Source organism: Gymnogyps californianus, chromosome 3 (genome assembly GCF_018139145.2).
Source record: "Gymnogyps californianus isolate 813 chromosome 3, ASM1813914v2, whole genome shotgun sequence".
In the NCBI taxonomy this organism is placed as follows: Eukaryota; Metazoa; Chordata; class Aves; order Accipitriformes; family Cathartidae; genus Gymnogyps; species Gymnogyps californianus.
Genome location: NC_059473.1, coordinates 47,177,086 through 47,189,522, shown reverse-complemented (window position 1 = coordinate 47,189,522; position 12,437 = coordinate 47,177,086). Strand labels below are relative to the sequence as shown.

The window sequence follows — 12,437 nt, the reverse complement described above, 5'->3', positions numbered from 1 at the left end:
CAGCCTGCAGCATTTAGATTTTGAGAGGATGAGTGCCCAGCCTGCTGGAGGATAAGATGTGTTTGCCTTTCCGTGTGCTGGATATGATCTATCCTTCGAGAGGGAATAGTTTCAACCCCAAAACAGTTGTACTTCTAGGTGTGTGAGGGTAGCATGTGTGAAGTTTCTGTAAGAGACTCTCTAGCATTTTTCTCCCATACAAAAAGTTTCCTCACTCTTTTTATGACTTCAGTTAAATCTCTGAAGGGCCAGAGGGAGGGTTTTTTTCCCTGAATTCTGTTGGGTTTGAATTGGGCCCACCAGAAAAGGAGATAAATCAGTGTAAAGGTAACTTTACAGAAGAAGATTAGGGCAGAATTGCTTGAAAAATAGAAATTAAGGGCTATGTTTTGTCTTGGATGGCTTGTGCAACTGTCTTCAGATTAACTGCACCCTTTTAGATGTGTTAGGCTGACAGTGCTGGGAAATTAGCCCAGGCCTTCTGACTTCTGGTAGCTTTCCTGACTGCTGGACTACAAACTCGCATGACAGATTGCATCCAGCACAGTAGGCTGCAGAAAGTAGTTAATGGAAAATAGACTGCTTTGATGTTCACTTCTGGTGGGCTGATCCTCTGGTTTAAAGGCTAAACATCTATTGTCCTCAGTAGGAGTTTTCTTTACGAAAAATTTTCACAAAATCTGTAATTTCCCATTTTGTTTTCTGGGACTGTGGTTTGCTCTATTTCTACATTCAGTAGCCAGCAAATATTTTCAAGAGCGATTTGTAATTTTCGAGTCTCTAACTTCAGATGCCACAGACAGGACTTATTTCTCAGAAATTGCTAAGCATCTGTCCTCTTCTGCTAAAGCAGATGTCTCTAAAGTATTTCCATTAGAGCACCAGAAACGAAGGCACCTAAACACGCTGCCTACTTTCCTGAAAAATGGGGCTAAGCACTGCAGAGATGCACCTTAGAAAACAGGCTCGGCTAGAATTAAAATGGGGGGGGGAGGGTGAGGAGAGTGAGAGCAAATACAGTAACAGCCTATGATTAGTAATCTTAACAATGACAGTGAGTTCTGTTTAATTTCTAACTGCTTAAAAGCAGGCCTGGGGAAATGCTCTGCTTAGAAATGTCATGGAAAGTGCAGCTGGTCCATGGGCTTTATCTTGAAAAGCAAAGGATCTTTCCCATTTTGCAGTAACGCTGCCATTTACTGGGCCATACCACTAGCAATTTGCAACAATGGGAGGGAAAAAAGCTGCCATTTGACCTAGAATGCAATTTTCAACTAATTAATAAAGTGACCATTAGTGCCCGAGGGGATAATAACAGGAATAAGAACAAATTACTATGGGGTGCAAAGGAGGCTTGGGCATTGTATTGCAAATTTCTTATGGCACTATTCTTCTTTTTTTTCTCACTAATACTTTTAAAGTGCCCCCACTCAACACTTGCTCCTTGTAGGACCCTTGCAAACCACATAAGAATTAGCCCTTCAAAGATCAATCAGGATCTAATTGTTGTTAACAAAGTGCCACCTGGAGAGAAATGTTACAATATACCTTCATTACAAAGCATTCAATCTCTCTCACGCTCACAAGTCCTGGCTACAGTACAGACAAAAAGAAGCGGTTGCTAGCATTAAGATCAGGCACCTGCAATTGCTTGTAAAACACTGCCAGTCCCTGCACAAATATGCTCCTAACATTGCATGAGCCTCGTTAGAACTGCTCTGTTTATGCTTCCTCAGAGCGAATTTTGCTGGGGTCTTTCTGTTTGCAACGCTTTAACGTATCACTGAAGCCCTCATATTGATAGGGACGTTAGGTGACGCAACTACACCATTTGCCGTGCTCTTTCATAGGCTCCAGGATCTGCTCTCAGTAAGGATTTGTCTGTATTTTATGGCCCCTGCTCTCCATGTCCCAAAGGCAAATGTTCAGGAAGCCCCCAGTGAACTGACTTTTAATGCCCCCAGTGAACTGACTTTTAATGCCCTGGTTTCTTTCTCTGCCCTGTCAGAGATTTTACTTGTAGGTATAGCACATCTGCTGTAGGTCCTGCCTGTGCTAGTACTTTGCAGCTTCAATGGTTAAAATTCAAGACAAGACCCACATTGCCCAGTGGCTGCCACTTAATTCTTGGACACCTTTGTGGCTACATGTCCACAGAAGTTGAAGTCAACTGATATTACTGTCGTCTGTCCTGAAAATTTCCAGTGGACTGCTTTATAGCAAATTGAAAACTACTGTCCACAGACTTGCTTTGCTCATGCCTTATTTACAAAGTCAGGGAGTTGGCTTGACTGAAAAGCTAACCTGCTCAAGAAAATAAAAATAAATAGTTTTTGATCAGTTACTCGATCCGTCTGCTGTGGCTGCACAAAAGCTAGTGCCAGCACGAAGGAGAGGCAGAAACTGGTAGCTGGGAGCAGGTGAGGGAACACAGGACCTTCCTTTTAGTGGAAGGACTTGCTCCACATTAAGGTGAACCCAGCCTCTCTTCCCAAAAGCATTTTGTAAAACTTTTTTTTTTTTTTTTAAGCCGTGTGAGATACAGAATCATAGAACAGCCCAGGTTGGAAGGGGCCTTGAAAGATCATCTGGCCCAACTTTTCATGGGAAAGGGAGCCTAGATGAGATTATCTAGCACCCTGTCCAATCACATCTTGAAGACCTCCAGTGGTGAGGACCCTACCACATACCTGGGGAGGTTGTTTCAGTGAATGATTGTTCTCACTGTAAAGAATGTCTTTCTTATATCAAGATGAAACCTCTCCTGGTGCAACTTGTACCTGTTGCCCCTTGTCTTCTCCATGTGGCTCCTTGTGAAGAGAGAGCTTCCATCCTCTTTGTAGCTGCCCTTTAAGTACTGGAATACTGTGATGAGGTCGCCCCTGAGCCTTCTCTTCTCCAGGGAGAAAAGACATAACTCCTTCAGTCTTTCCTCATAGTGCAGGTTCTCCAGCCCTTTGTTGATCTTCATGGCCTCCTTTGGACCCTCTCCAGTCTGTCAGTGTCTTTCTTGAATTATGGAGACCAGAACTGGCCACAGTACTCCAGGTGTGGCCTGACAAGTGCTGAGTACAGTGGGACGATCATGTCTCTGTGTCTGCTGGCAATGCACTTGCAGATGCAGCCCAGGATCCGATTTGCCTTTGTTGCTGCAGCAGCATACTGCTGACTGCTGTTCAGCTTGTTGTCCACCAGGACGCCCAGGTCCCTTTCAGCAAGGCTGCTCCCCAGCCACACAGATCCTGGCCTGTACTGGGCACTGTGGTTATATTGTCCCAGGCGCAGGACTTTGCTCTTGTCTTTGTTAAACTTCATACTGTTCTTGCTAGCCCACTCTTCCAGCCTGTCCAGGTCTTTCTGTAAGATGTCTCTCCTTTCTGACATGTCCATCTCACCACCCAGTTTAGTGTCATCAGCAATATAGGTTAACCTTTGACAAGTGTGTGCCTCACGTTATGAATGATGGCTGCAGTGAGTCAGAATGAAGGCAGTGAACAAGAGAGACATAGAACCTTTATTTCAATAAGCATGAATGTCCTGCTCATTCTGAGGATCAGGAAGTTGGAGAGTGAAGGAGAGGTGGAAGCAATCTCCTCTCTTTCTGTTCCTTGCTCAGATTAGTAATCTGTCCAAGCCCTTATCCGTACTGCTCCAGAGAACTGAATCACTGGAAGGGAATGCTCAGGTACCTTGGCCAGGTTGATTCTTCAATGGATGTACATGGAGGCAGGAGTCTTCTGGAGATCTAGGCAATGTTAACGGCCTTGGGCTGCTGGTTTTACTAGAGAAATTACCTCTGTCCAGACTCTGTCTCATACAGATATATACATGGGGAGAAATGGCATGCTCAGTGCCTGTCTTGTTGGATATCTAATCCCAGTGCCCTACTTGCCTCGTATTTTGGAACATATGTAGTGCAAATAGAGATGCAGAAGATATTTTTTCTGATAAAGAGCACATTATACAAAACCAGACCAATCCTTCTGGATCCTGAAAGGCTTCATTTGTTAAATGTCATTCCATATGTCCTTTGGCAGTAACTGGCAGACACTGGCTGTATGTGCTCACCCTGCAGTTGTTTTGTAAACAGTCAGTGTTAATTACCACAATTAAAACACATGCTTTGAATTTTTCATTTTGACTTTGTGTATCTTTGACCATCTTCAACTTCCATGTAAGAAGACCGTTGATCATAAAAGATCTGTGCTGCTTTAACCTCGGTGAAGATTTGCCAAAGAACTAAATGGTGATGTTTGAAATACAAAGTCTTTGGTGTAATCAGGACAGTGAGGCTGCACCAAACTAGTATGTATGTACAAGCTTTGCTTACGTGTGGTGGAGGAAAGGAACAAAACATCCCCTATGACTGGTAGAGCGTCCCCCAAACAGCACTGAAAGAGGTGGGCTTCCGACAGCACAATCCCAGACTTGCAGATTGCCTTTTTGATACACTAAAAGTCATTGATGGCATAAAGCATAAAGCAGCCCGGAGCATAAAATGGGCACCTCTCAGCAGTCTGACATCCTTGTGCTTGAAATGAATCAAAAAAGGTTCAGCTACTCGGTCTTTTCAGGTTAAAAGTGTTCTTAAATGGCTTTACTAGAGTTACAGTGCTTGCCTCTGGAAGTGAGCAACAAGAGCACGTGCTTGGGACACCTTGCTACTTATGCAGTAACCTGCAGTTTGTGTGTGATTGTCTATCCGCTCACTGACATACATCGTTTGTTAGGGAGTTCTCATTGAACACATGTTTTCAGAGTTGATGAGTATCTAATTTGGTCTGCTGTAAGAGGATTCTGTCTAATCAGTAGGATATGGGAAAGAGTTAGGAAACCTGATTAATTCCCCTGCACCTTCCTAGACCTGTCATTTACTAACTCTGTGACCTTGGTCAAGACCTACCAATGTCTTGTGACACCCATTGTCATCTGCTGGAGCACAGCCTGCCATCTTTAGAAGTCTCTATGAAGCTTAGATCCATTGGGCACTGATTGCTGTAGTGGGTGGCCACTGAATGTGTGGACTCTGTAATGTGGAGGCCAGATACCAAGGTGTGCAAAACTAGAAGCCACTTGAAAATATCGGCAGTTGACTCCCTGTGCTGCTCTTTGCTAAAAGAGGGCTGACGATATTCACCTCTCAGAGAGATTATAGCTTGAAGAAGGGCAGGAGATCCTTATGTGAATGGGCTATAGGATTGCATAGTATCTGCATAAAGCTTCAGAGAAGAAACTGTGTGACTAATAGCAGGGTGTGCAGGAGGTTATCCAGACTGCAAACCTCTGATCAAATTCATACTCTCCAAAGAAAGGCACAAGGAACAGAGGTGGAAGGGTTTGCCATCCCCAAAACAGCTTGGCAGTCCCCCAGGACTGTAGACTGGCTTCACTGGAGGGTCTGTTCTTCTGCTCACACAAGAGATGGATGTACATACAAGTCCCATTAGCATTGAAGGGAGGTGCCTGCTAAACTTTCCCACGCGTTAGCGGAGGAAAAGACTTCTAAAGGTATTTCACGAGGTAACAGAAGGTTGTTGCTGCACATGTTGCATTTCTTTAATATTTGCCTGTGATACAGCTGTATGCTTACATCATTTGGATGTATCTACTTGACATCTTGCTGTCTGTCACAAAGAGGCATTTTGGAGCCGTCCAGTATGCTTTCCCATTATCCTCAATGCAAGTCTATAAATATACAGCTTGTGTGTAACCTGTTTGCATGCTGATTCCCTGTGTCCCAGATCAATCTGTTGTTGATTTCCAAGGTCTATAGTCTCCTTTGATTCCTAGTTTTTATTGAATGCTCATCAGCAGGGATATTTGCTTGATTTTTTTTTTTCCCCTTCTGTGGCTGTTTTTCTGTCTTTTGTAGCAACCATTAAAGTTTATTTGTGGGCTGAGGAAAGTTATACCCTTTGTGACAATGTGTTGTGGGGCTTTATTTAATCCTGTGGGGTATTTGGGTGCATTCTGTTGGGGGAGGGATGGAAGGAGTAAAAGAAAAAGCCGTAGAAATCAGTGGAACTGGAGATCTAGAGTCCTAGAAGGTGGCAATCTGTTAATTAGTGTTCTTGGGAAAACCTGCCTGTGATGAAAATAAAGCCCCATCGTTAAAACCCACTGCATTTTCCTTTTCTGCCCCTGAATGTTGTTAACAATGTTGCACTCTGGTTAAGTAAAAATCTAAAACTGCAGTGAAGTGTTAGTAATCGGTTCCTGAGCAGATTCCCTAATGCTATTCACTTTTCCCTGCTAATCTTCCTGTGTGAGTTATAACAATGCAGCACCAAATGAGAAGGAAATGTCAGGTTATGTTTCAGGGCCAGCCTCCTGCCCACCCTCCATCTGTGCTGATGTCAGTGCTTATTGGAACATATGCTGCCTGTTGCTCACTGACCATCTGTTAGCTGAGCTGATGAAGTGTTCCCGTTGCTGGGACAACCCGGCCCTTGATTGCCAGTGGCACCGCAAACATTTTCCGCTCAGGTTTCACTTTTATCTGTGCTCCGGAATGGCAGCCCTGCTGTGGTACGGGTTACCCCGTCCCTGCCTTTTCCCTCGACTTGCGGGCAGAGCGCAGTCAAAATTAAAGTTACGAGTTTGAGGGCAAATGTAGAGGGGTACAGCAGAGCTAACGTGCCCGTGATTGACAAACTGTTGGCATTACAGGCTCGGATGTAGGGGCAGGCACACTTTCCGATGGGAGCCCAGGGTCGAGGGAGCACATCTGGTGGTGGTTAGAAAGTTTGTGTGATGAAACAGTGACTGGCATCGCACAGAAACACCTATAGCCCTGAAGATGTGCAAGGCTACAGAGGGAGTTTTGGAGCCAAGCAAAAGGCAAGAGATGGGCAACTTCTCCCTTGGTTAAGAGTCGCTCGTTCTGTAATTGCTGTGTGTTGTAGTTGTGCCTGACAGCCACAAATCTTTCAGACATAACTGAATCCAAATGTAACCATTCCTTTATGGTGTAGGCCTCAGTTTGTGGAGTGAAAGCGGTGTTAAGCTGTAGCAGTGATAATAAAACCGTTTGCCCGCACACAGCCTTTTTGCAGCTCTGTCTGGTGAGCTTTCCCCCTCTCTTAAAAATGTCTACAGACGTTAATCAATCCTCATGACAAGCCTGTGGGGCTGGCAGGTGGTATTCCCATTTTAAAGAGGGAGAAGCAAAGTGTGAGAGCTGGCACGAGAAGCGCGGCATGCCCACCTCCCAGCCCTCGCCTGCTGAGATCACTAGACCATATTGCCCTTCATTACACACCAAGAGCCCCAGCTCAGCCATGGTGCCAACAGGAGCTGCATACCAGACATGAGGGCCAAGTAGACTGTGTCCTGTAGTTCTTTCTATCTTATATGTGAAGGGAATAGAGCAGCGTCTGATAAATTAATTTTGTTGGTGAAGCTGACCACGATAGCTAGGGTAAAAAGTGACGGCCTTTAGGATGCGGAAAGTCTGAATGCTCGGTAGTGTTAAATGCTCTGAAGTTGTGAAATGTCTTGGTCTCTCGTTTTCTGTGTTGGTATTCCTCAGTGTTTTCCCTGCTGACCCTGGGGTTTTGGTCCCTGGATGACAGCAGTCACTCATGTGATCTCTCAGCCCCAGCCTCGGGGTCGAAGACTCTCCCATCATCCTTCCATTTCTCTCCCTTCCCTTCTGTCCAGCCTTGCCTCTTTCCTGTTTTCCCAAAATCTTTTCTCAGATACGTTGTCCCTTTGCAGTCCCTACGTAGCAGAAGTGAACTTTTTAGCCTTTCTCTCCTCCAGCCTATCCTTTCTGTTTCCTACCACAGTCCTCTGTCAATCATACCTGTAGCCTGGCCAGTCAGTCGTACTCTGGCTGGCTTTTCTGCCAGCTCCCCTTGCTTCTCATGTTTCTAAAATACTCTTTTCTTCTGTTCCTAGCACAAAAATCCTCTTCCCATTTTTTAATGCATCCTGTCAGATATCTATACCATCTTTTCATAAGGCTAACTTGTAAGCTCTTCAGAAAAAGGGCTTTTTATTTTTCACCCTATACATCAATTATTGTTTTAATTAAATGACTAAATAGTACAATAATGCTGTGTGCTCAGAGACTACATGACGTGTGTGGTAGAGCTGGATAAGATATGATACATACTGACATAATCCTAGGTGTTAATAATAACGTACAACTTCAGCATATGTTGCTATTTCAGGATGTTCTGGCACAACAGGCTGGTTTTATTCACCCCGGGGATGAGTACATGAACAAATTACCGCAAGGCCAGCAAGGGTGGGGATTTACATTGCCTCATCTGCTTTGTGGTGAGTGCCTGAGTGTTGGGTCTTATTCCGTGGCGCGTGTGAGGTAGTGCGCTGTGCTTTTGTCGAGTGGCAAGCCGGGTCTCTTACCTTGCCTTTATTGTGGTTTTGATAAAAGCATTTATCTGCAGTTTATCACAATTACCACAATGGAGCCTGAGCGCTCTAAATTTATACCCTCTCTTGTGGCAACTCGTTTGGTGCCAGTCTGCTTTTAAACCCACTTTGGCGTCCCTGTTTGTTGCCAGAATGGTGCAAATGTGCCAGTACGTAGATGAAAATTGGGCCAATCTTTTCTCCCCTCCAAGAATGTCATAGAGCTTGGGGGTTTTGCTGGCTTTACAGGCCTGGACTACTATGCATTTTGAATCAAAACAATGCAGAATTTAACACTTTGCTTTAAGATTTGACAACTTGGTTTTCCCTCAATCAAAAAACGTGAAGGAAAACTGGTAGCATGAGCCACCATCTGCCCAGCCTCCAGCAGGATTTGCAGTTCCCAACTGAAAGTGCTATTTTTACGCACAACAGGACTGCATATTTTGTGCAGTTTTTAGACTCTGATTAAATGGTTGCACTGATTTCTACATGTGGCTGAGAAGATAGATTACAATGTGGCTTTACTGAGTGGTATTTGAACAGTGAGAATGGTAAATTAAAGGGTTTCAAAGCTTTGAGATGTTACTAACAAGGTGAGATGAGGCATATGCATGTACTTTACCAGAAATTTGTAATGTCTGCGCATTTCTAGGAGAGTGTGGCAGCCAAGGGTCATGTTGAAATTCCGGATAGCGATGCCCTTGCTGCCTTCATGGGTAGCTATGTAACAGTTACTGTCCTCATCTTAAGCGGTGGTGGAGGTCCCTGGTGCTGTGCCTGTCTACAGCACTGGAAGGCAAACTGTAGATGTTTTATTGCCAGCACATATACAGGCTTCTGAGATGTGTACACATAGCTTTGGCTTGCAAAAAGCGGAGGGGTGGATATAAATTGCCTGTTTGATGTTTGTTAGACAGGGGTATCAGAACTGGTTACAGAAGCACTGTCAGCTGCTAGGGAAGTTCCTCAGCCGGTCGATGTCTATTGACACCCTTAGAGAAATACTGATTTTTAGCAGCCAAGAACCTGATCTCTGCTGTGGCTGGAGTGTTAGGCATTCAGAGCTCTGCTTAATCACAGCTTTAACACATTTCCTGAATCTGGATGGTTGGATCCTGTAAGAACAATAAATACTTGCTTGCACTGCTGTGCTCTAAGGTTTGCAAAGCAGGGCCGTTGTGTGTGCTTTTGTGCAAAAATCCTGTCCTCGCCACAGTGCAGGGAGCAGGCTGCCACTAACATCAGTTGCGTGAGGATTTGCTCTGTGCTGCCTGGATTCTGGAGATCACTCTGTGCACAAATTAATTAAAAGATGCCTTAGGTAGGTGTCCAGCCGGCACAGAAGGAACCCAGCTCTGTTACTAGTCTGCAATCCCCAGTTTTCCAGCTGTCACTATGTAATACGGTCTCCCCCTCACGTAATTCCTTCCTGTAGTCCAATAGAAGTCCTTTAAAGAAGAAAAAAAGAAAGAAAGAGGAACAACAAGCAAGTAATCCTGTCATACGATCTGCCCCAGTAGTTTGGGGCCTGTTTCTCTTTCAGGGGCTGTGAGCATGCTTTGAGGTGCACAATAGAGATGCCTTCTCCATTGACTGTGGAGCTCAATGAGCCAAACTGGGCAGCAGCCCCGGTAACAGCAGCAGCAGCAGCAGTGGTGCAGCGCAGTAATGGGCCCAACTGTTAACTGATTTAACACTCTGCCAGCTGCAGTCCCTGAGCTCAGAGAGGAGTGGCGGGCCTTTGAATATTACCTTTCAGCCAATTAGACATATGTCACTTTCATAAAACCTTTCGTGTGTGCTCCCGTCGAGGGGAGGATCTGCCGGGGAGAAGGAGGGAACTGCATTACCTGCCTCCCTCCCGGATGCGCGGTCCCTCCCTCGAGTAGGAATTTCTTGTTGTTTCTGGTGTTATTTTCAGCACTGATGCAAATGCCTGGAGAGGGGTATGAGGGAAAGAGAATGACTCTCAGAGCTCCAAGAGTTTTTCAGGCAGTCTTGTAGGCTGCCTGGGATAAGAGACTTTTGCAGCAAAAGTGGGTTTGAGTCATTAGGTTGAAATGAGACCTCTTTCATCACCTGAACACTGAGAAGGTTAACATCATCATCTGAATTAGCCTGAGTTGGTTTCACATGTAAAAAACCACTGATCTCAAAGAAACTTCGGATTCAGGTGAAGCAAATGAGTATGCAGGTGCCAGAGGACTGGTGCTGAATGCAAAAGTTTTGGCCCAACAATCAATTTCACGAAAAAGTACAAGTAAAATTGTTACTAGTGAGCTGCAGCTCAGGGAGAGCACTGCAGGCTGTGTACTTTGTCCAAAGGATCATCAGCAGCAGCCATACCACTGAGTCAGCAGACACAGGTCTGGGGTACCTGCTGCAGCTGCTCCACAGTCAGCGTCTTCAGGGGTGGGAAGTACATGGGAAATGAATGTTATGGATGCTTATTTTCAGAATCAATGTGGAAGGCAAAAGTGTTTATATTGGTCGTAGGAGAGATACGCCACTTTCTATTCCTTCAGATTGATTGAATATTTTTATTTCAGTAAGGTTGAAATTCTTATTTCAGTCATGTCAGTTTCTTTATGCTTTTTATATTAAAATACATAAAAATGCAATATTAAAAGGCATATTACATTGTGATAAAATATGGCAGATTATGGTTAGTTTTTAAAATAAAATATTTAGTATAATGTGTTTAAAATATTTCAATTACAAAAGTCAATCCACTTCAATAACAAGTGACTTGAAGCTAAGAAGTTGAGCCAAAATGAACAAAATGAAAAGGGTAAGATAAATGGAGGTTTTTTTCATAGCAATGTAAATATCAAAGCATCCTGGGGATAGGGGCTGATGGACAGAAAAACATTTACTTTAAAATCCTGGCTTAAAGCTTTCAAGCTGGGACTTGTTGCTGACACCGTTGGTGAGCAAAAATGAGTGATCTAGAGCTGTGTGAAGACTGCTTGTTTTTTCCCACTGGAGGTGAGAGACCTGCACAGGTTTTGCACGCTATCAGACCTGGACAACAAACTGTGCTTGGCATGCAAGAAAAGAGGGGAATGGGTAATGGCTATCGCTTCGGTAACTTGGGAGGGGAGTGCTGAAACTAAGTTAGTCAGCTAGGTTGATCTCTGAATAAGTGTGATTGATTTATTTGGTTTTGGCTTTCCCAAGTTTATTCTGGGTTTTCCTCCTCAGTCTCTTCAGTCATCTTCCCAGTAGGATGTTCTCTGATTTAGACTTTTGGTGCTTGTTAATCGGGAAGTAGTGCTTGTCAAGGGCAATGAGGCAAGATGTATTTTGGGGTGAGGATCACGCTGGATCTAAATGTGCAGGAGTAGTCTTCAGGTATTCAGTCCTTTTCACACCTGAAGAAAGCCTTGAGTTTAGTTTTTGAAAAAGAAACTCTCTTTTCCAAAAAACTCTTCCCTTGCAGTGTTTTGACCAGCTTCAGGCAGTGATGACAGGATTATGGAGTGGTAGTATATAAGCTGAAATGAGATGCTATTTGGAAGATCCCAGGGTTGTAGTCAGATAAATACTTTAAGCCGGTATAAGTTATCAGTGTTGATAAAAGCAGTAGTTCCACACTTCCTCTGCTTCTGGCTGCTTGTTCTCACCCTTGTACTATTCTCTTCCTTTCACCATACTTTTCTTTTCCTAGCCTAATGATGAACTGGAGCAGATTCAGCTGGAGTTGGGAGAGGCGGGGTGGGGTGTAGCTGGATCCATTTCCCCCAGTCTAGTTCATTACATGACTACGCAAACCCTTGTATCAGTAGGCAGGACATGGTACCACCAAGGATGGAATTAAGCAGCCAGGGCAGGGAGAGAGCAGGATCACTTTTTTTCTGTGTTAGCACTAGCTTATTGTCTCCATTTGAAGTCTATTCTCCCATTTAGTAAGGACAGTTTGCCCATTTTTAGCAGCTGGATCACCTGCCAAAAGAAGCCATTTGAGATCTTACAAAGTACAAGTGAGTGTCTGGTCCAGCCAACAGCTGGTGAGCCAAGGTCAGGTGTTCCTCTTGCTGATGGTTCCTGTGGTC

The 12,437-nt window shown here is 44.4% G+C and overlaps 1 protein-coding gene across 1 annotated transcript in view; it reads left to right on the top strand.

Moving 5' to 3' along the window:
* The window catches only part of FAM120B (family with sequence similarity 120B), a 69,911-nt gene extending 61,682 nt beyond the window's left edge, over window positions 1–8,229 (top strand). Inside the window, exon 12 of the mRNA XM_050895027.1 lies at window positions 8,178–8,229. Coding sequence (XP_050750984.1) covers window positions 8,178–8,229 — 52 coding nt within the window. The remainder of the gene's footprint in view (window positions 1–8,177) is intronic.
* The last annotated feature ends 4,208 nt before the right edge of the window (window positions 8,230–12,437 follow it).